The 25,035-nt window shown below is 37.4% G+C and overlaps 1 protein-coding gene and 1 long non-coding RNA gene across 2 annotated transcripts; one reads left to right on the forward strand and one right to left on the reverse strand.

Moving 5' to 3' along the window:
- Positions 1-864: 864 nt before the first annotated feature.
- On the forward strand, positions 865-9,297 carry LOC149814711 (uncharacterized). Its single transcript, XR_016428016.1, has 3 exons — positions 865-970; positions 8,844-8,897; positions 8,988-9,297. It is a non-coding gene; the product is annotated as an uncharacterized LOC149814711 (long non-coding RNA).
- A 1,215-nt stretch (positions 9,298-10,512) lies between these two features.
- Positions 10,513-19,422, reverse strand: LOC149814712 (putative F-box protein At3g61730). The gene is made up of 9 exons (XM_089990417.1): positions 19,219-19,422; positions 16,417-16,493; positions 15,778-15,977; positions 14,696-14,740; positions 13,463-13,630; positions 13,093-13,140; positions 12,488-12,658; positions 11,039-11,146; positions 10,513-10,670 (listed from the first exon to the last, which is right to left on the reverse strand). The coding sequence occupies exons 1-9, from the start codon at positions 19,420-19,422 to the stop codon at positions 10,588-10,590; spliced, it is 1,104 nt and encodes a 367-aa protein (XP_089846543.1). The 3' UTR covers positions 10,513-10,587.
- Positions 19,423-25,035: the final 5,613 nt, after the last annotated feature.

Consider the following 25,035-nt stretch of genomic DNA (forward strand, 5'->3'; position numbering starts at 1 on the left):
GATGGGGTATGAAGACAAGGATGACCTAGGAGGTGAGTGGAATCCAATCGCGCGACCCAGATTGAAACTGGGTCTAACCCCTACCCCTTTCGCATTTTTCACTTGAAAGCGACATGTTTTTGCCGGTTTCAGCAAGTCCAGCACGTCATCGACTCAACTCACTAGTGGATCAAGAATTCCACTATGACATCTAAGTCAACTCTGAGTCTGAAACCGGACCCACTTCAAAATTTGGGTCCAGTGTATGGTCTCATCTCCGACTGGGGTCTCTTCCGACTACTTGTATTCCTAATTGGATTAGTCTTTTCTTGGACAAAATATTCTCATAGATGAGTACTGGGAACTTTCAGTGGATAAGAGACCTGGATCCGATCTGATATTCATGAAGGAATGGGTCTGGATTATGAACAGTGTTAGACATTGTTCATCTAAGGATCAGGATCTTAGTCCATATATATGTTATGGGTAAACCTCCGAATATCAGTTCTTATATCAGGTACAGCTTTAGAAAAATGTCCTAAAACATGTTCAATTCGTATCCGGATCCATACCCACAGTAGGTTGGAGTGGGTGGATCAATCCTGCTCCTTAAGGACCTGAACCGTATAATACTTCATACGAGAAGCAGCATGAGGAAATGTCATAAATATCGTTTCTCTGAAAATCTTGCGATAAATTAAAAGAAAATTGTTTTCAGCCTGGAGGATATTGGCACTTGTAAACAAATAAAGAATATCATTGAAATTATACGCAAAAAAATAAAGGAAAATATAACACTATGAAAATAACGGATTTTAGCGTGATCTTTTGAAAATATCAGCGATATTTGTGACAGACGGCAATTGTCACGGGAAACTTTCTTTGCTTTTAGTCTGACCGGAGGAGAGAGAGAGAGAGAAAATGGCCGGAACCCATTTGGCAAAGAGGATTCCTCGCATCAAATTTCCTCAGAGGCACCCCAAACCCACTGGTCTAAACATTCTTCGTCTTCCCTGCTTCTTTTCTTCTTCTTTTTCTTCATATATTTTGATTTATTCATGTGGGTCCTCTTTACATCGGTCTCTTTAACGATGGTATTGGTTTTTTCGTTGATTCATGGCTTCACACTCTGTTATAGCTCTAGTGTATTGTTGAAATTAGAGAAAAAGGAGATCTTGGATGATTGTTTTGCTTTATTCCCTTTTAAGATGAAATTGATTCCTTGTTCTGATTGATTCATATATGATTAGTGGGTGATGATGGAAGATTGTTTGGTATCTTTTGGGTATTCTTTAGGTGTGTCTAAGATGTGGTATTCCTAATTATTTAGATTAATTGCCATATTTTATTTTCTCTGAATAGCCCCGTCCTTTACTCTTATCATCACCATCATCATATGTGGGCAAGATGAGGTTTGTCGGGTTTATATGTTCTTTTGCAACAAAGAACTTGCATTGGGTGTCTAGTCTTCCATGTTTTCTAGATCAAGTCTTTAATTTTAAACTTCAGTTTGGGAGCCTGGTCCACAGTTGCTGCCATTGGAGACTAATGTCTACGATGTCAACGGAATGAGATGGGGAAGAAATTCATCCTGCTAATTTATGATGCATATACGGTTTTTCACAAGATTCATAATCACTTCATTGATGCTCCTGATTGTAGGAGGAGAAAACTATCACCATTCCTGGACTTGTTATTTCTTTTTGCAAGATTGATAATCACTTCATTGATGCTAATTCTTGATTGTACGAGGAGAAAACTATCACCATTCTTGGACTTGTTATTTCTTTTCGCAGGATTGATAATCACTTCATTAATGCTCAAAAAGGTAGGAAAATAGGGTCGTCATCTTTCACATTATAGAATGGAGATAACTGTTCAATGGTCGTAGGTCCCTTTTAGGTAAAGATATGGAGATATCTTACCTTATTGAAAACGCGAGGAAATCTGAACTGTTACAAGAGTCCAAGACAATGTTGTGAAAAGCGTTGAGGCGTAGTGCGGTGCTATGCCCAACTATGAAGGAAAGTCTAAAGACTCTAAACCTCAGTGCCTCACAAATAAATATTAAAATATTTAGTGAATTATAAAAACACTTAGAGAACACAATTAGAGAACACAAATAGATAGAATCAAATGCATTATATTTCCATAAACAGCTAAAATACTCCTTATGTATGACTAACTGTGTGTGTTTTATATATCCATCCAAATGCTGCAATGAAATATTCCCAGTTCTATACACCTTAGCAACCAAGAAATCATCTTATTTCCAAATAATCAAACTCTGAATCTATGTAGGGGCCTTGAATTTTTTGTAACTTAAGGGAAAAACAATGTCAATTAAGAAAAAACATTGTCATTCAAGACCTAAATAGGAAAATTTTATAATTACTGAAGATGTACTCACTGCAAAGCATAAATACATAATTTATGTAAACACACATCAATCTGTATCAAGTATGCACATTCTATCCAATATCGTGCATGACCTGCATAGGAACAATTCATAGTTACAGAAGGCATACCAGGGTTACTGGAAGCACCATAGGATATGAGAAAGCGCGCTTCCCCGAAGCGCGTTTCGGAAGCACGAAATATGATGCTTCCAAAACATGCTGGGAAGCACCAAAAAAATTGGGAATCGCGCTTTCTCTAAATGGGAAGCTCGCTTCCCTTTTTTTTTCATTTTTTTTGTCTTCATTTTTTTCTCTTTTTTCGCTTCCCCCTTGCTTCCTAGGTCGTTTTCGGTTCGCTTCCTAAGTCACTTCGGTTTGCTTCTCTTCTCGCTTCCGAGAAGATTCCTGGTTCACTTCTAAGTCGTGCCGCACTTCTCGCTTTCTAAAATTTTGGAAGTGTCTCGCTTCCCGCTCCCGCTTCCCTGACTGGCAACTTTGAGACATTCTCATTGTAAAACATAAATACTTCATGTAAACAATCATCAATGTGTTTCAAGAATGCACTCTCTTGATACACACAATACAAATTTTTCTTCTAAAACATGATTTGAACTCTGATAGAGGTCGTCCATCAATAAAATTTCATGGAAAAGGGCCATCTTCTGCATCTTTAATTAATAATCCACAAGTGTAAGCAAGATACATGTATGTTGAGATTCTAAATTTTTTACAGAAAAGTGTTTGGAACTTGATAATTTAAACAAAAAAGAATCTTGAGAAGAGACAATCTAAGTTTGCTTTAGATATTGTTGACAGGTCTAGTATCTCAGATGATAAGAAGGTTGACACTTCCGAAGTTGTCAATGTCAAAATGAAGATTGATGATGGAGAACCACTTGAAAATTCAACACCATACAGACAACTTGTCGGGGCATTGTCATATCTCTCAATTACGAGACCTGACATTGCGCATGCAATTCACACAGCAAGCCAGTTTCAACATGCTCTTACCACTGTTCATATGAGAGCAATTCTGTGTATTATTAGATATATTAAAACTTTTATTTTTTGAGAACTTTTCTTGTCTGCATCCTTAGATTTAATTGCTTATACTAATGCTTACTGAGGAGGTGATCCAAATAACCGACACTCAACGACTTATTTTTGTATATTTTTAGGTGAATCGTTGATTTCTTGGAGGTGCAAGAAGCAACAGAAACTCTCTATCTCATCAACTGAAGTAGAATACAGTGCTATGACTCCAACCACTATGTAAGTGGTTTGGCTAAGGAAATTGCCGGCTGACATGGGTGTTCAGAGTAAAAGGAGCATCACGACTATAATGTGACAACAAAAGTTTCATCTACATTGCCAATAACCGGACCTTCTACGAATGAACCAAACATATTGAGATAGATTGTTACTATATACGAGAGGAATTCCTACGCAGCACTATCGATCTTCTCTATGTTACTTTAGAATATCAATTGATAGATTTCTTCACCAAGCCTCTCGCTGCTTCTAGATTTCACTTTCTCTTGGACAAACTTTCAATTATCCAACCATAAGTTTGAGGGGGAGTATTAAAAACTGTAAAAATAAAAATATAAATATAAATATAAATATAAATATATATATATATATATATATATATATATATAATGTAACTAGGAAAGTAGGAATATTCTTGTTATTTTTTTTATTTTTTTGGTTGCATTTGAACTAGTCAACATAAGGAACCCGTTGAGGTCCCAATGACTACCTATGGCCTCCTTCACTTATGTATAAATATGGGGCCAAGCCCCACTACAAATGTATGTTTCTTGCATGTGTTGAGATCAATAAAAATATTTATTTTGTTATCTTTTGTTCTTGTCCCCCTTGGTGGGTGTTTGTAAGTGAACCTATTTGTGGTTCTTTGTGTGTTCATTTTGATATTTTTGGTGAAACTCTTTTGAGTGTCAACTTTTGGTGATTTAGTAAACATCTTCGGAGGAAATCATTTCCTTACAAGGTGTGCTTAGATTGATTACCGTGACTCCTGTGTGCTACAGTTTGTAAGTGTACCTACTTTCTGTTCAAGACTTCTTATGTTTGACGCATACATAGTTTGGAAGCTTAGTATTCTTGATCATTTATATATGGATCAGTGTAATTAGTTTTCTCTGAGTAAAATTTGTATATACTATATCTGTGTTTTTCCTTTGGTGGGTAGCTTGCCAACTTTCTTCAGAGATCATTTTCGACTTAAATAATAATGTATCCATTGTCTTGAGATGTAGTGTTAATGGAACATGTAGGGGCAATTGTTATGCATTTACATGTTCTGTTATATCTATCTCTATTATAAATGGGTATGTGTAGGTTATTTATGTAATTTTAGGGATAAAAGGAAATACTATATGTGGAGACATTAGGATTGTTGACTGATGAAATTTGTAGCTTTAAGGTGGAATTTAAGAAGTATATACTTAAAATGATTGCGGAACTGGTGTATACTGGTCATTGCATTCATTGTGATTGAAACGATGATGATAGTGGGGAGTTATTGGTCTGCTCTGTACTAGCATTTACTTATCCATGGTGGCTTGGTGGGTAAGGGTCCTCATATTCTTTCATTACATGATGCAACAAGCTTAATCTACATTCATTGTGATTACTTGCATCATTTTCTATCATCATAGTTGCTTGTTTAAATTAAATGCATATCAGTTTTATGCTTGAACTAAAATTTTTTGTGCTCTTAGTTTAGGCTCGCAAACACATTAGGGTTCTCCTTAAATTGTTTTTCATCTACCACCATAACTTCATATTCTGATGGATACCTAGTCTCACATTCATTTCTCTATGCAAATGTTGCATTATATTTCTTTTACCATATTATTTCTCGCCTAATGGACCATTTGACATTAATGGGTTAATTCCCTGCATATAATTAGCCATTGAATCTCAGATTATTAAAACATCCATGTAATGTGTTCTGCTTAACCTTGGATATACACCTGTAACTTGACTTTTCTATAGTTCTATTTTTGTTTGTTAGTTTGGTCGCCTAGGTATTTAGTCATTCTGCACTATTAGACCCTGACTTCTCCTTGCTGGTTGAGCTATTCGGATGGGATGGGTTCAGTTACATTGTCGGGCTAGCTGATCAAATTTTACACAATATGATGCAAATATTGAAAATCTGGTATCAACACCGTGTAGGGAAGAAATAGAAGGTGAACAAAAGGGAGCATTAATTCTGGCCCCAACTCGTCATTCATGATGAGGGTGGCACCTTGATTATGTTATGTATATTAAACATTATCCAATTAAAGTGTCACACTAGGGACACAACATAAATTCCAAATTACAAACATGCCATTCAAAGGCAGTGCACTTCAGTATTACAATAATACCACCCTATGATCGACTTTGCATTATTGCCCTTAGAATTAATGCTTCTCAACTTGTCTATGTTTAGCAAGATGGTGTTGATTTTATGAATGAAATAGTGAACAACGATCTATGTAACAGGGATTCGGCTAGCAGGGTGCCGCACCCGCGTTGACGCGACTCGACGCGGGTGCGGTCAACCCGACCCTGGGTGCATTGATCGCACCCAGGGTCATTTCGGTCCATTTTTTTGGATTTTTTTTTTTAATTTTGCCCTATGAAATGGGCTGCGGAATTTAAAAAAAATTCTTTATATTTTTTTTACATTTTTTCCCCTGCCACACCCCCGCACCCGCACCCATGTGACATAGACAACGATATAAGAGATCATCAAATTTGTAACAGATGATAGACTTAGCAACCACGGGATGCACATAGAGACTTTGAAGAAAATAATCTGTTGCTTGCTTACATTCCTAATGTTTCTTAAACTCCAATATTCATTTCAACTATCAAGCTTCAACAGAATTTCTATTTCTCCTTTCTTTTGAATTCAACTTGATTCCCCTTCCAATAAATCACCTTTGGGTAACTCATGTGCTTCATCAGCTTTATAAGTGAATAAAGAATAATGGATAAAATTTACCAAGGCTGCCAAGGAGGGAAACAGAAACAAAACATCTTGGAAACAGAAAGTAGGAAAACACAAAGAAACGAATCGGGAACCTAAATGGGAAATAAATCGAGAAATATGTCAGAAGGATAAATGTTTTATACCATGTATATATATATATATATATGTGGGGAAAATGTTAGCTAAACTCTGCAGTACAATTTTGACACGTTGTAAATCATTGAATTTTGTAGCCCTTAGAAAATCAGTTTACACAACACAACCGGACAATCTAAAACATGTTTTGACTACACGAACCATATAGATCATATCTGTACAGCTTGATCCACAAAAAAATCAAGAAAATGTGAAAGAACAGGTGGTTTCTATTAGAGGGTACGATACACTCGAGGGTATCCAATATTTTCTTTATATATAGCAAAGGTATAAATATGATAATAATATCTATGTATAATGTTATGAATTTATGCAAACTTTACTTGTCTACCATCATCATGATAACTAATAAGAACTAGTAAATGAATTTCTCATAAAATATGTGAATACATTAATTACAACTATAAAATTATCTCACTAATTGTTTCTACTTCATGTAACAGAATGTGCAGTGGGCTACTTTTAATAAAAAATGATAGATCTCATGAAGAATGTGATTAAATAAGTGTGGTTTCATTATATTATGAAGTTAACCCCTTTATCTAATATTCTAATGTATTACATCCTTTATTAACATAAAAAAATGTAAAGAAAAGGTTTAACATTTTTACCAAGAGCAGGATTGTAGAAATTAGTAGATGTTTCTTGACTTTTTTATGCAGAGGAAATAAGTTTTCTGTCTAAGAAATTTGTGTGAAAATGTGTGGGAAACACATTTCCCATGTAAGTAAAACTTGTTTTCCCTCTAAAGGAAACACACTTTTCATATGATGGGAAATGTGTTTCCCATGCATTTTTCTCATGTATCGAGTTGAATTTCATATTTTGGAAACAGTTTGCACTAGTGCATTTCCCACACGTAGGGGGGCATCTCCAATAAATCTGGAAATTACTTTATGATGGTTAGCTCCATGTCCATCTAACAGTCCTTGGTCAGTATTGGTAATTTATGTTGATGGTATCCATATGTTAATGCATAGTTGTATGGTTTCCTCGGGTTCTGGATCTTCTGGTCCCTCCGGATCTCCAGGACAAGCACCATCTTCTTATGATTATTTGAATGCAAAGGTTTTGTCATGGACTAAGGTTCCTTCACCACCAACCAACACTGCTGTGGGTGGAAAAGCTTCACTCCTGCCAGAGCGCAGGCCTCTTTCCGAGAAAGAAGTGGAAATTATTTTGGTAAATATATTTTCTGTTTCTTACCCTCATGTGGGAGATTTTGGTGAAGTGCTGGAAGTTGACTCCATGTCAATTGACATGGTTTGGTTTGAGTTTTCTTGGATCAGCTTAATCCAATCTACATCTTGCCAAGCCAGTCTGAATTGGGGTAATGTTTGCTACCCACTCTTGGGCAAGGAACCCCCTAGTGAAAAAATGTAGTATTTTCATTATTTTCATTTTTTTGCATGTCTGACCCTCCAGATGTGATCTACATATTAAGTTTAGTAGAAACTGACCTTTGAATCATGTTTTTTTGACGTATATGTTGGATTTGATGAGGGTAGAAAAATCAACGGCCTACAATATCAAATTTTCAAACCTCAAAAAAAAACATGTTTTATGTCCAAAAACTATGATTCAAGAGTTTATTCCAACTATTTTGACTATGCTAAGCACATCCATGAGGTCAGATTTGGTCGAAACAACCTCTCCCTATGAGTTCTAACTGGGGATTCCTTACCCACGAGGATAGCAAATGCTATCCCGTCGAAGTCATCTCATGTTACTATCAGTGTCGTTAGACTGCTCAACTTTGATTAAATTCCGAATTGGAGTTCATTGTGAGTCAACCTGCCAACTTTTTGGTCCACTTTTGAGACTGATTTTCCACCAACTTTTGCTACTCACAGTTTGAGCATGCATGGGTTGGGATGCTTGAGTCTGGGAAATTACACTTGCTGGACTCCCGTGGACTGCTTAGGATTCTAACCAACTTGAAGCAGCATGAACAGGATAGCAAAAGGGTTGAGTAGGCCTGTCTTTCCTTAGCAGGTTTGAACTTGTCATATATAACCTGCGGGTCTTGCCCAAGCCCATGGACTTTGCAAATTGTATGGTTGGGTGGTTCAGGTGAGATGATCCTGTTCGGAATGGTGCTTATTCATCTTTGTCCATTCAATATGATTTTGGTTGAATACCCATTTGTAATAAATAAGCAACTGAAGCCAGCTTATGTTCAGTCCTGGTGGCTTCTTGTATATATACCAGCCACCTGATCAGACTTGATTAAATCTGGTCCTTTTATTAAAGTTTTAAATTGGTGATTCTAATATAAACAATGTGGTTATTTGCAGCTAGGTGGTGCTTTCTGAAGGGACGGCTTGCATGGTAATTACAGAAGTCACAAGGTTTGTTATTCAAATTACGATGTGTTTTGTCTGTTTTTTTATTTTTTTGTTCTCCACTGAAAACAACTGATGGGGGCATCACCCACACAGGTTGTTGTCTAGAGCATGGTGACCCGTAAACGGCAAATTTAAGAGCATGATAAAATAACTGAGTGGAACTCAGATTTTGATTTTTCACCTGTAAAAAGCAGAAAAACAGAACTGATAAAATAATATAGTAGAAAAACTTGTGGAGATTCAAAATCTTATGTTTAATGTGCTGTAGTTGTGATGTTCCAAAAGCTTCTTATTTTGTCATTTAGACCAAAGATTAATAGGGCATCAACGGTCTATTTCTCTGGTTAAGATTTAGGGAAGTGACTGGGGACTGACATGGATCAATTTGCTGGTCACCAGCCTAGCTGATGCCTGAATCAGGGTAATCGCACGTTCAGTTGGGTCTCTCACTCATTTTATTTTCGAATTCCAAGACTCTAGTATGAAATGCAGCTAAAGCACATATGAACCAGATGACCCTTCGGAATCTGCGACTGAGGACTCCTAGTTAATTATTGACATCAGTTCCATAAGCACCTGATTAGACACTTTGAGTGTAAAGCCATTAAGGAGGCGTTTATTTCACCCCAAAAAGGTGAGAAAAAGGCTTAAGCTCTTTCTTACAGTTCGTGAAACAAACGCCCCCAATGAGAAACAGGGGTGCCCCCCCCTGCCTTTCACACAATGTGCATCATTTCTTATCAAATTTGTGTCAGACCGCTCTCCATGGGGAGGTGTTTTCCTGGATGGGGGAAGGTTTCATGTGAAAGCGTCTTCCCACCTCCTGCCATGTAATAAGTTCACTATAAAAGAAAGTCGGTAGCTGATGATTAGAAAATGACTCCCCATGCTTTGGCTTCATATGTATAGAGGCAATATGGGTGCTATATGTTTAGGTTCAATGTGCCCGTGTATCTGTTTGGCACGAGCATGGGAGATAATCACTCCTATTGCACATATTTGTAGGAAAGAAAAGATCAACTAATATATTTCTAACCACTTGGGTAGAGACTTGATCTTTTGTATATTTCTGGCTAAACCCTTAGGAACTTGACCTTTGAATATTTTGAATGAAGGAGGCCCCATAAACCCCTCCTACAGAGGCATTATGTGTTTGTTCAGTTCTTCATTCCCGAGCGATCCATTTTTCTACCTTGGAATGTGGCACACAGATGGAAATGAGATATCTGTGTGCAATACGTCACAATCCAATTAGATCCAATTCGCTCCAAGGGGGGTTGGCATAGTGGGGTGTTGCCTTGGCTGCTAGACGGGCAGTCAAGGTTCAATTTTCATGGGCATCGACTCTCTGCACAAGCCAACGTGTAGCATATGCCCTGGGGGCAGGGATCCTAGCCTTGGAGTTATATGCTGCCGGCATGACAACTGTAGGTATGGCTAGCTGAGCTAGCACGACCAGGTCTTCGTGCTGGGTGCAGTTTCTTCGGGTTATAAAAAAAAAGTAGATCCAATTCCAGTGGGACCGTATTACCTTCTCTTGCCATATGATACTGATATTACACATTGTGTTTGCATCATTCAGCTTGTGTTGACCAGAGTTTCTCCCTAATTCCTTCTACTCCTTTACATTTGTTTTATTTATAAGAGTAGCATGCACAACTTCATATCAGAAGTGGTGTAAAGCAAAGGAAATTCAAAGAAGTTGCTGTGAGATCCTTATGGAAACAATCGGCCCGTTCTCTCCAGCCTTCATTATGTGGTACCTTACCTGCAAACCTGTTTATCCAGCACAGATGAGAAATATGTCATCTGCTTATATCTGTGAAATTGAGAAGTCAGTGTTTATAAGTTATGTTTCCCCCTATAGAGGACATGGGACAGGAACACGAGGGTGTTCTTTGTAGAGCAGGGGCTATATAATAAATTGATGCAACCGCACCCTGTGTCCATCCATCTGAAAGATTGAGCTTGATGAAGGGTCCTCGTAAAATAAGATCATCAGTCTCAACTCTCAGCTGTGTAGATGGCTGCCTGCTACTGTGAAGCAAGGCAGCCTCTCCTGAATGTAGGAAAAAAGGGGGTCCGTTTTATGTTCGGCATTGTTCTATGATGTGGTGAGCTTTGGAGAGTCTGCAGTTTTCTACCTTCATTTTGCAGTAAGTTTGTATTGGCAGCGACTGCATGCTGAGTTATCCTTGCCTTTGGTTGCCAATCGGTTGGTTCTCCAATCCATGACTTTATATTGAGAATCTCTGTTGATACAGCACCAACCATTGAGAAGGATGCGACTCCTGGTGCCGTTTGCGGCAATGAATAATTTAAATGTCTATCTAGAGATGGACGGGTAATATGTTACTGCAGATAGAACATGACCGAGAAATCCATCTTTTACCACATCAAGATGGAGATTGGTTATGGCACTGCTGTATATAACATAATGTCACAAGTCTCATTCTTGGGAAAATCTTGCTATTAAATTGTTTATTTACTCAGCAAAATGTTGATATTTATAAAAATAAAAAAAATATTAATTATAAACAAAATATTTAAAATTCTGAAGGATCAATTTTGATGCATTAACTTCAAGATAAATTGTGATGTTGAGTTTTTTAAGGAAAACATCAGTGTTTGAAAAATTGCAACAAAATTATGATAATTTCAAAATATTGACATAGATACAGCAACCCTGTGAAATTGATGCCTCGCTAGAAAATAGAAAAGCACAGTAGAAATGTTCCAATCCTGCCAAGATTGGCTAGGAAGATTCTGATGAGGTGAATTCAGTTATACATTGGCAAGTACTGGTACATTGCCATTGCAATCAATAGTCGTCATTTTTACATGGTCCTGATAAGGGGATGCATTTTGGTTGCATATCAGTGGGCTATTGCAGGTTGACTCTGAACCAGGCCCAGACCTTCGCCGCACCTACTTATGGTCTCCCATTTGTCAGAGCAATGCGAGGGCATACAGTTGGTGGCATGGAGTATGGCACTTCGCCACACATTTGTGCCGTCGTAATGGACAGCAGATTGGAGAGTGATGGCAGTCCTTGGCTTGAGTTGAATCTGGAGCTTATCATCACAATCCACAGATTCAGCTGGTTTGTGTCTTTTTGACTCTGTGAGTTAAGCAAGCTCATGTTAATTGTGTTCCACAGCTATACTGCTCTTGACTAGTTACAATACTCGGAGTTCACTTGGTCATGATCGCTTCTTCACACACTACTCCGATTGGAGTGTTCATGAGCCAGTGGCTTGTTCTAGATATCGGTTAAACTTGTGCTCAGATTTGGGTTGGATATCCAACTGAATCCAAACCCCTTTAGTTGGATTTGACTGTGGAAATGACATCTGATTAGTAATCAGATTCAGATTTGCTTAACATTTTGGGTTCCAGTCAGGGTCCGAATCTGAATCCGATTAGGTATAAAAGGCATATCCAATTACTTGTAAAAGGTAATTGAATCTGGGCTTGGAAATAGTTGCACCCTATTATTGATTAGGTTGGAATCAGTAACGCCTACATCCAAACCAAATCCAACCGGTAGGCTGAGTTTGAAGTTTCAACGGTCTAATGGGAATCACTCATACCTGCAGTGGACGGGCTCCTGAGGTGCATAGCATCGAAGATCCCCCCGGTGGCTCCATCGCAGTGCTTCTCAACTCGATGAGATCCAACCTCATGGTACTGCCACGTCCCATCCTTGTATCCCTCATGGAGAAATAGCTCAAAATGCCTCGCATCCAGCGTTTGCATGGTGCCTAAAAATGGAAAGTGTTCAATTGAATTGCACACAATAGCAACAAATTTCTAGTGATGAGAACTGCTACTATATGATCACATGTAAGTGCGTTGTTTCATAGCTGACCCATCAGTTATAAAATCATATTTTGTGTTTGGATGGGATAAGTTGAGATACTCCACTGCGGAGCATAATGCAATTTCCCGGCTTATCCATTTTATTTGGATAAATTGATACATCCAAACACCCCCGTAAGAGTAATGTATAGATGTCATGTAACAAAGATCCCATTTGAATCGGGTTTTCCTACGAATGGTGGTTCTCGAGATTCTCTTTTCCCATTTTAGCGATGATAGTTGATGTCAATGATGAGATTTCTCTGGTATATATGTCTATTACCCTAAAAAATAAGCTAAAAAAATGATAGGGGCCATCGGAGGTGTAGCATCAGACCTTCACAGTTGTTGAGGTTGCAAACAGGGCACCGGACCAACTGCAGATCTGCATTCATCACAGCTCCGAAGCATTAGGAAAAGCAATTTAGTTCACGGGAGTTGCTCACATTAGGGTTTGACTGTCATAGAGCACTTAAGCCAAATTAAGCCTCTCATGTTCAAAGCCGAGCAACCTATATGCTCCGATTCTCGGCCCAGCCACCCCATCATATGGACTCAGATGAAGTGAAGGGGGCTTGACTTGGCAGGAAGTTGCCCGTAATTGCATCAAGCCCACCTGAGAGTGGGTCAAATAGCCTGAGCACAAGTGCGCAGGCCGACTTAATGGCCGTCTTAGGTAGGTACTTTTTCTAGGTGAAAAGTAATACCAGCAATCCAAATCCCTTGTTTGATGTCTGTCAAGATGCAACAACCCGTCGTCTGCAACACCTTTTCCACTGACGACTTGTTGATCAAGGAAACCTCTGGAATACATAGCTTCTGTGTTGCCAATGCCACTGATGAATCGAAGAAGAACGCCCCAATTCTCATCCAATCTGGTAGAGGAAATCAAGGCAGTTAGTGTCCCTAGGGATTAAACAAAACATCAAGACACTAGGGAATTTAATGTTTGCTTTCATTCATCAAAACACTACGGAAAGCCATATTTGGCAACCCTTTATTCAGAATTGTGTTATTTTCGACTAAGCTAATCAATCACAACCGATTAGTGATTGGGTGTGGGATTAAAAATCAAGCAAGGAGCTAACATGTCTATGAGGTTGCTAATATAAAAAGATAAAGGAGAAGGTTGAACCGAGACATGCCTGGTCTCATGGAGTCCTCTTGTGTCTTCTCTCTTAGTCCAGTTCCACTAGACTCATGTAAACCTAGACGACCAAATTTGTTCCATGGGACTTGGTGGCAAGACGGATTTGTTGAAGGAACCTGGCGGACGTGGACGATTTAGGTACGTTCAGTGGTAAGTAGGACTGAAGTTTTAAATGGTTCAACCTTCCATTGGTTTTCGATGACTATTTGGAGACTCAATAGGTTGCACCAACATGGGCCAGGCCACAAACGTGTCTAGCAAATTGGCAAGGGAGCTATGTGACAAGGATACTCCAATTTAGTTTCATGTCGTCTCCCCATATATCTATTATCTTAATGGAAAATTACACAATAGCCTGTCCCGTGTCCCTTTGTTGACCATGCAATCGTGGCATTGCCCCAGAGGCATGAACCCATGGGGATAAGGATGTAAATGGTTCGGCTTCAAGTCGGATGCAGCCAATAGCAGATCCGACCAATCGGATGTTGGCTAAACGGATTTGGATTCGGATTCCAATTCAGATAGTGAAAAGCTAATACCATGTTCGGTTTTTAACATGTATTCAGATTCGGATATCTATCAAATCCGGATACCCATCCTATTCAATGGCAAAAAAAATCAAAAACCATATCTGCATCCGATTACACGCTTACCAAATCCTACTAAGCAGAACCTGTTAGTTCGGCTATTTTATCCGATACGTTAACATCCCTACATGGGGAAGAAGTGATATACTTTTAGGTCTGCTGTTGATTATGGAAGTAGGAGTCATTAACGGTAGCAAACTTACCGATGTGCTTCTCTGGCTGCCTGGAGGTGTATGAATGTCTGCCATCTGCACAAAACGTACCCAAGTTACATAAATTGCTATACGAAGGGTCAGATATTTGGCTTCCTAACTATTTAGTTACTGAGGAGGTAAGTTTCATATCCTTGTCAATATATTATCTTCCCTCACCAGCGATCTTCAGTATCATTTATCTTGTTGGCTGAAGCAAGAAAAATATTCAGGGATACAAGCAGGGGCGTAGCTAGGATTCATGTGAGGGGGGGGGGGGGATTTTTTTTTTTGAGATAAAATAAAAAATGACTACAATTATTAATAAAAATCTATTTCATATGGACAAATCAAACTATTTTCTGCAGTCAGGACTGGGCTACAAAAATGGATAAAAATCTATTTCATATGGAATCAGGGCTGGGCTAGGACTGGGCCTTTAAATTTTTTTTTTTAACTGGGCCTTTAAATATTTCATATGGAATCTATTTAAATTTTTTTTTAACTACAGCCCAGTTCTGCCCCCCCCCTGTGGATACAAGGCATTTAGAAACATGGTCAGAGATGCACAATCTAATACAAATAGGCGAAACAACAACAGGACATATCGAGTCAATCTTCACTAAACCTGTCTTTAAGGTCCGTAAACTAGTGATATGACACTGGGATTTGGACGCAGCCTGCATGGTATATCCAGTATTTGACTAAACCTAAACTGAGCAAAGTTGAACGTTTATGTCCACCCGAGGGAGTTCCCAATGAACTCAAAAGCAAGTGGTAGGAGAGAGGTTTCAGGCTCACGCAAACTTGTGCATGCCCATGATGGAGTAAGTAAATGGTTGGTAAGACCCAAGGGGTTTGGCGTAGTGGGATGGGGCCTAGACCGTTTGACGGGCAGTCTAGGTTCAAATCTCATGGGTGTCACCTTCTGCGTAAGCTGAAGCTTGGTGACTCCCTGGATCTAGGGGTAGTATAACCCTTTGGAGTTTTAACCTGACATGGATAGAGACCGTAAGCACGGCAGGCTGAACCAGGGAGGCTAGGTTTCTGCGCCTGAAGCGCCGAGTAAAAAAAAAATGGTAGGTAAGCATTACCGAAGGAGGAAGCATAAAGCTCGCTCCATTTGAAAGCGACTTCCCTGGGCGGTGGGACGTGAAGATCTCGTAGACAGGCGTATTTCCACACGCTCTCTTCCGTCATCAATTTGTGGAACCAACGATCCGCCATCCCCAGCCTCACTAGCGACTTCCCGTCCAGGTACTTGGATATCTCCGTCCATATATCATCTTCGTACCTTCAAAATTTTACAGAAAGAAAGAGAACACACCACGAAGTTACGGAAGTAAAATTGAAGACTTTTCACTGAGGTGGGCCAGCTTCAGAAGATTGGCCTCGATATTTCCACTCTTAAAATGGGAAACTCCATTTGCTTTGATGATAGATTTCTCATAATTGAAAAAGAAACCGTTCACCTTCTTTGGTTATCTTCAATATGTCCCATGACTAGAAAGGCTCCTAAACGTAGCGCAGAGGGCAGTCGGGAAAAAGCAGAGATTTCAGAATGTGTGTTTGTGTGCGTGCATGACGGGGCAAAATAGGTGCAAAATTAATTTTTTTTCTTCAAGTCAATGACTTTAGTATCCTTTTAGCGTTTCTTTTGTGTCTCTCGTTTCTTCCTTTCCAGGAGGGCGTAACACCAAACTAGAGAAAACATACAAACGCTCTATATTTACCTTTTGACATGCAAACATACAGTAAAGTCTGAAGATTCCACCGGAAACATAGCGATCCCACCGTTATGCATACCGATCTACGTACAGTTAACGGACAGCAGAAAAAATGTCAAATAACGGGGATGAGTTGAAAAACGATCTGATAGAGCCTCTCAAGATAATTAGCCAAAGAAATTCTTCACTTCGAAAGCCATCGCTTACTGAAAACCAGCCAGGTCCAAGGAAGAACGTCCAGGTTTCCGCAGATCCATTGGATTTTAGCTAAAAGATCATTCTTCAGTAATCTTTCGCATGAAAATTTTCAAATTTATTTTCTTTTCGTTAAATACTGAAAAGCGAAGTGGAAAAGAGGATTAATTTTGGGAAATTTGGCCAGAAATTTCAAATTATAGCATTAAAAGTGGCCGATCTTCATGGAATTCAAGCTACGAACTCCAAATTACAGCGATTGCCTTTCTAATTTCTGGTAGTTCTGCAGCCCCTTGCGGTTAAGTTTATAAAAGAACACCTAGTTATTATCTCACCTGTGCAAGTATGACACTTGAACTCAAGTAATCCAAAAATTCATCAAGAAATTCCCCGATCTAGAAGATCTGAATTTAATAATTTGAATTTCTGAATCTAGAAGGATCCGATCTAAAGAAAAAGTAGAAACAGAAGAAATTCATTATCTTGAACTACTAAATATTTACGTTTCTAGCTTTAACTTTGAGATCGTCCATCTTTACTTTGAAGTATTTGAACTTCAAAAAATGTCTCGCTTCGAACTTTTCAAACTACTAATGAGCAAGCCTATACAAAAATTTAAATTCGTAGATAGACCGCCAGATCAAAATTCATTAAAATTCTATGTTATAGTAATAATAAAATTTTGTGATCGTAAGGTCCCTTCAAAGCTATCAAAAGCTTTCCGGATGAGCGATCTTCATCCAGGAACATCAGATCTGATGGATGCTGAGTTGATGAAATAGATTATCACAAAATTTGAAGAAGATATCATCGATCTTCTTAAGAGCAAACGTGTTTCCCCACAGAGAGAGAGAGAGAGAGAGAGAGAGAGAGAGAGAGAGAGAGAGAGAGAGAGAGAGAGAGAGAGAGAGAGAACTCATGCGTACCATCTGAATTGAGATATCGGCAGAGGGAGGGAGAGAGAGAGCGATTGCGGAGAGGAGCGGCAGCAAGAGATCGTCTTGGCCCTCTTCATGTACTTTCCCATCTCTCTCTCTCTCTCTCCTTCAAAATTGCGCGGGAACAGAAATCGCCCAACAGGGGAAAATGAGGAAATGGACAGAACCTCCCCCTCGTTTTATACTCGGGTGCGTGGCCCCTGCTCCAGTTTAAATATTTTAATTTTTGCAACGAAATAATCAAGATTTTTTTTTCATGAAGAACGGAGAAACAACCGTCATGATTAGAGACCTAATAGCGCTAGCTTGCTTTTCCGACCGTGTAAACCCATCACACACCCCTTGCTATGAGTCGCTCAGCTTCAGCTGAGCCAGGGATAACCAAAGGGGGGCTCCGAGTGATTGGTAGCAGCTGTTAGTCCACGTCTCCCCTATGATGGTACATTACAGGTTCAAAACCAGTTGAATAATAACTGGTGGGGTCTGCCAAACCCCAGCTTGCCTTTCAAAATATAAAAAGCTAATCCCTTGACCTGTATCACCTCTCCTCGTTAATGCAAAGGGTTGACCAATGGAACCTTGACCACCCTTCTAGTGGTCAAGGCCCATTCCACTTTACCAAACCCCCTTGGGCTACGAAACTCAAACATTTATCAAAACAATCATGTCCCTTGATAGTTCATATCGGTTTGATGGATTCATCATTCATTAACGGTCGAGTTCAGATGAGCATATCTTGAGGAAAAAGGTATTAATCACTGCCCCCCAACAAAATGAGGTAGTTGAGTGTAAACATTGTGATTTATTTAACTAAAAATGGTGGTACTGTACAACTAATTTGACATGTTTTCTCAAAAACTCTGTAATTTCTGTTATTCTTCCGATGTCCAAAATCTCAAATACCCAACCTCGTTGGGACTTTTTTATCCTTTGCAATTGCACATTGATGGGTTATTGCGATAAAATTGTATCGTTCGTCAGCTAATGCAAACTCTCACTTAAAATCTAGAATCACAATTTTTTTATGCAGACCTCACGAATTCGCACAAATTTATTTTTAAACACTAGGTGAAATTGAAACCACTAAAATCGCAAATATTTTATGTATTCTCATATACTTCACGAATTCGCATAAATATATTTATGCACATCCTGTTAGACTAAAACCAATAAAATCACAAATATCCTACTTATTCACATATGCTTCACGAATTTACAAAAATATACGTGTGAACCTTTACTTAAACTAAATGTCACAACATTGCAAATATCCATAATAAATATTTGTGAATTTATTACATATATGTGAGTTTTTTTATTATTTATAGAGTTCACGAATCATATATAAACTCATTTTTGTACCTTCGATCACGACCCTCTTCGCTGCATGATCGACTCTACATTGTGGCACATGAAAATTCATAGACAAAGTCACGCATCTGAGATCTTGTAATAAATATGTGCTCTCATATCCAAACCTCCAGGGATTAATACACAGAATTATCTATAAATCAAAACTTTATGATGCATACACAATATACAAGTATACTATAATATTAAATGGTGTATGAGTATAAATCAAAAGTCTAGGTACAATGAAAAAATAAATACCTTCAACACCACCATACCAGTAATGTTTTTTCTTTCACTTCTCGTGTTACTCAAACTTGCATACAGATGTGCAAGTGAGGCTACTCCCCCATGCATATTGATCAACGTTATCCAGGTCTTGCAACAGTTCGATGTACGATGCATGGACTGACTTCCCACAAGTGTTGATGAATATGTATGAGCTAAAGAAGTAGAGCAAGACTATTTTTATCGTCTTGTCCTTCCTACTACCACCCTTTCCTCCAACACATGATAGCTTCGCCTTCATCCTCCTTACCATATTGGGGTCATAGTGGCTCCTAAGCCATAAAAGCTTGATCCTTTCGCTTTCAAATGCATCATCCTTCGCTTTCAAATATATATCACACAAGTGCTTGAAATCTCTCCACCGTTGTCTACTCACTGGCTCCCCATGACACTTCAGTATGATGATTCATGCCACATCCTCCAACGTGATGGTTATCTCAAGATCATCAAACTGGAATATGTTAGTTGTCGGATTCCAAAACTGCACAACGGCCTCTAAGAGGGGGTGATTAATGTTCAATAGTGTGATCTCTAAGAACTTGTAAAAATACATTTGATCTAGCAACTCCTTCGCTTCTTCTATTAGTGTTACAAACTAATGATGTGCTTGGTTCGAGTAGAACCTATAATGTCCCTATAAATTCACATTTTTTAAAACTTTTCTCCAAAACCCAAAATTTTAAGAAAATTTAATTTTTTTTATTACGCGACTCCCATGAGTAATAAGTCAATGTGTTCATCTACGACCACGTTCCAACCATTCTAAATACTAGATTGCCCGCCTGAGCGCAAATGTGAACATATATTAGCCTCCCAGCATCAGATATAGTACAAAGCCAACCTTAGACACAACCTGCTTGAGGCTATTACTCTAAGAGATGTCACATATGAAAATGCGAAAGACGACATTTATTAAAGGTTTAAGACAATTGAGGAGTTACAAAATTTTTTGAGATTTGCAATGATACACACAATTATTATATAAAAGAAAAAACAACATTCATAAGGATTCTCATTGCAAAATATTTAAAAGTTCTCAAAAGTAAAGATCCAGAATTACAAAGTTTAATTGTTTACAAGTTTATCAATATCAAAATATTTGGATCCCCTAAGGATCGCAGTAGGTAAGAGTGGTGTCTCCAAGTGCGTAATAACCCATCCCTCGCTCAGTCTGCCAAAATAATATCTGTAATGTTGTAGGGCATTAACCACATGCCTGTAAGAAACCCAAAACCAAACTTGAGAATACAAATCAAGTTTGTAATTATACAATCAAAGTATAGTTCTCATCATTTATAAAATAAGTGTCAAGGAAATCCACAATAATAAACATTCATATAGCATATACATCTATAAAGTTGTATATGACATATAGGTCAAAATCTCATTCGACCATTCCATCGTACTTGATACGTGCATGTTTTTCAAGTGAATAAGACATAACAATCTATGAAAATGTAAACATTCACATTCTTTTATAAAAAAAAAGCATACACACGTCCAACTCATGACTATGGTATGCATTCTTACATTTATCAAATCATCATGTTTGTTCTTAAGATACTTAATGCACTTAAGCATTTAAACAAATAGACCCTAACTCAACCATTCTCGTGTGTTTCACACATACCAACACCTCACGTGCAAACCTATTAAGTCTATGACTTGAAGCAAAAGGTCAACCACATAACCTTAAAATGTCTTTTTCATTCTCATGTAAATTAATTTGTAATGACATATATAAACATTAACAAACTCTACATGTCTAGATCTATATGTTTATACACATGATTGCAGTGATTCTAAAAATCTAATGTATTGTTTCTCTTATTTATTTAAATACATCTAGTACAAAAGAGGGTATAGCCGCCTAGAAACAACCATAAGAGTTTATTATTCTATATATTTTATTTTTCCTTCTATGGCTTAACTGGGTCTATTCTAGGCGGTCGATCCTATCATGTAGTGATTGGAAGATAAACATGGAGTCCTCGTACCGGCCTACGCCTACGTACATTGCCTGAGCTAAAACAAAAAAGGAACATCTTTCTTTACTCTGCAGAGCTTTTTGCCCTACCCTATGGATTCTCCAGGTAAGCCTGTCCCTTATACCTCTACGGGGCGGGGGACGAGGTACACATAGTTCTCTAACTCTTAAATTACCTCACGAGATTTATACCACCTTTTTCTTTCCCAAAAAGCCAAGAGATCGGGACAAACCCAGCCTTCTGTGAGAGCTCAACTTCACTGACACCTCAATTGGACCTATGGTCTCAGGGTTATCTTTATTATTAAGTCATAGGTCACATTCTAGTGTCATTATCTCACAGGATAACCCTCTCATGCTCTCATGCATGATTCAATAGTCCATGTCATATGCATGACTTAAACAAATATGCTTTGATGCATGGTACATGTCATGATCCATTCACTCCCCTATGTATGAATCATTCAATTCAAATTTTATATGCATGATACATTCATTGCATACATGACATACATCATATGCAACATTCGCACAAACATTCAATTTTAGTCATGCAGTCATACCAATCATGCAATATTCAATTCAATCATGCATATGCATACATGTACCTGCAAAAAATACTTCATATTCTGCTATCTAAAGTCATGTCAAGCATGATTTCCTGAACCATAGCAAAAGAACACTTATATTCTCATACATTCAAATCATACTCAGCATGATCTCCGAACTACAATAATAACAATCCTAATATCCACAACTAAGTAGTGTGTGTGCGCATATTGTGTTTTATACAACCATATATCCTTTATCATGATGTATTTGCATTACAAACACTTACCATAGGTATTTACCCAATTTTCACAATACTTTGGGTTTTATGCACATGACCTTTCTAGCCGTAAGTGATACTTAGCATTTAAGTATTATTTATCTTGTACTTGCATGACAATTCGCACATTGCAATATATATTTCTAAGCATTTATACTATTATAATTGAATGAATAAGTGCTTCTAAATACTTTTCATTTGCGAATACAAATTATGCATGTGCACGTATAAAAACCACACTTGCGATATGCATGTTAACATAGTTAATTACGCACATTCACACACACTCAAATGCATTTTTATGATGTAATCAACATAATCATAATTATGATCTAATCATGCATAAAACCTCTTTCAAACTAAGTTTTCAATATACATAATATATATTTGAAAATTAATTTGAAATCCCCTTCAAAACTGCTTTCAAATATGAAAATTATGCTCTCTTGGGCATTTTACCGAACACTTAGTGTGCGGCACAATTTCTAAGGTATAATCTAATTTTTTAAAATTATGATAATGCTATACATAAATAAATCAACTCATTTAATTATGCTAATCATATACTAACTAAAATCAATAATCAAATCATGGTATAATCCATTAATTAAGCATCTCAAAAACTTAATTCACTCACATGGTACTTATGTTACATGCTTAGGCTAACATGACACACAAATACACTAAATTGTGATAAAAATAACTCAATTATGCATTCAACATAATTAGTTTAGGGATCCTACCTTTTTGGATTTGCTAAATGAATGCCAAAACTCAAAAATCTAAAGGGTTTCGCGAAATCAGCAATGAATTGCCACTTTAGCCATTCACCGAACACTTGGTGTTGGGCATGCAACACCAAGCAAAACACAATAGTAATGATTCAGTTAGGGCTTTCTCTCACTGACGAAGAGCATTACGACAATATACGACTTATGAGAAATTGTTAAAATATATTTCCTCACATAAACAACAAATAAATGAAAATTGGATAAACTCATTTCACAAGAAACAAATTAAACAAAAATCAAAACAAAAAATGCTGGATTGAACTACCGTGTTGGGCATCTCCTCTGTTTTGCATGCACTCCAAGATGCTTCCATAGTGGTGGCATGAATCATGAGGCACCCAATTTCAAAGGAAACTCAAATTTTCTTGGAAAAAAACACTGAAATGATGAAAAATGAAGAATAAGAGGATGAAGCAGATGATATTAATGTTGTTGCTATTGACAAAGGTGGTGTCAACTGTAGGACATGATTCCCAAGGCTTGGAATCAGCACACATCCTAAAATTAATCAAATATGGAAGGTCAGCCAAGGTAAAATACTAAAAATCGAAACCAATTTTAATTAATAAGATGAACATAATGAAGAATGCATACCACAACCCATCGACATGTGTGAAAATGGTCCAGATCTGCTAGGGCATGATTCCCAAGGCAGGAAAATGCATAAAAACCAATGAAAATCCTAATTAGGGTAAATCAACTAGGAGGAATCTCAATTAAAAAGGGAATGAGATGAAAAAAATAATAGAGAGGATAGAGTCATGCCTATTCACATCAATGAGGCTCTGAGCGAGTCCAAATCGGCTGGGACACTATTCCCAAGGTTGGATTTGACACAAAAATCAAGGAAAAACCTTCTGAGGGCAAATGACTAGGGTAATATCCAAAAAGAGATGAGAAAAAAAGGGAAAAGAAGGAGAGGAATCTCACCTTCACGCTGGAGAGCTAATGGCTGGCATCAATCCCAATGTATTTTAGGTGCAAATCCCTAGGTGGCTGGCTCAGTTTCTAAGGATAAAGGAAAGATGGAGAAAGAGAATGAGTTTTTTCTTAAAACTCAAAAGGGGAAAAGAGAAGAGAGGGGGTGTCGACCTCTCTTGGGAAGAAAAAGATAAGTAAGGTGGTTTGGCATTCTCTAGTGGGCCCTACCCAGCTCCCTTTAGGCACATTTCCAAACCAGGTCTAATTTAGATTCAGTTTGGATCCAAAAAGCTTAAAGAACCTTATATCGATTGTAAAATAAAACCCTATACTAAAATAACATATACATGTTATATTTATATATTATTATTTAAAAGATTCAATTAGAATTAAATATAAGATTCATTTAGTTGTTTAAAACCTATATAATCCTAATATAGGTCGACCCATTTGGGTCCAAACCCATATGGCCTTCGGATCCATTCTAAAATCCATATATTTTTCCAAAATAAATTCTTTCTTTATACGAACTCAAAATAGCTATGCTAATTCTATATAGTTCATGGTTTTGGTAGTTTTTAAAATAATAATTTATTTGATTAAAATATTCTTGATAAATTATTTATGACCAAAATACCCTTTAACATAATTTCTTCTAACAACTACTAAAATACATCTAGTTAGGCTCAAAATACTTTGAAAACACCTAGATGAGTTATGTCTCACTAAATTAAATAGTTTTAATGATAAATTAAATATTTTAAATAGTAATTTGTCTAAAATAATTTCAAAAATAATAACTTTACCCTTTTAGCCAAAAATGAGTAAATGCACATAAAAATTACTCAAAAAAGAAATCTAAAAGTTAGAAACACATTTCTAGCTCAAAGATGAAGATGATTTCTTATTTATTTATAATATTTAAAAATTTATAGGTTTTACAAAACTGATGCATGTGGGATGTTGACTCTTCTGAATCAATTTGTTGTGGATCCTGCAATCAAAATTAAGTTTTCTGAAATAAATCAAATTAATCATTGAATTACACACACATATATGACAAACTAATCAATGATTGAATATATATATATATATATATATATATATGACAATTTAATCAATGATTGAATATAAAATTGATAATGATTACAAAACAATAAATGAACAAAATATCTGTCCATGAGCACTGAATATTCTTTCTCGCTGCGACCTCTTCCTCGAAGCTTGTGTTTTATCATCTGTGACATCAACCTTGGACTCTTGAAGAGGGTCCACATTAACCTCAGTCTTAGGGTTCACATTTGATCCAGCCACATGACCCTCGCT

The sequence above is a fragment of the Nuphar pumila genome, chromosome 15 (genome assembly GCF_984573655.1).
Source record: "Nuphar pumila chromosome 15, dmNupPumi1.hap1.1, whole genome shotgun sequence".
Lineage (NCBI taxonomy): Eukaryota > Viridiplantae > Streptophyta > Magnoliopsida > Nymphaeales > Nymphaeaceae > Nuphar > Nuphar pumila.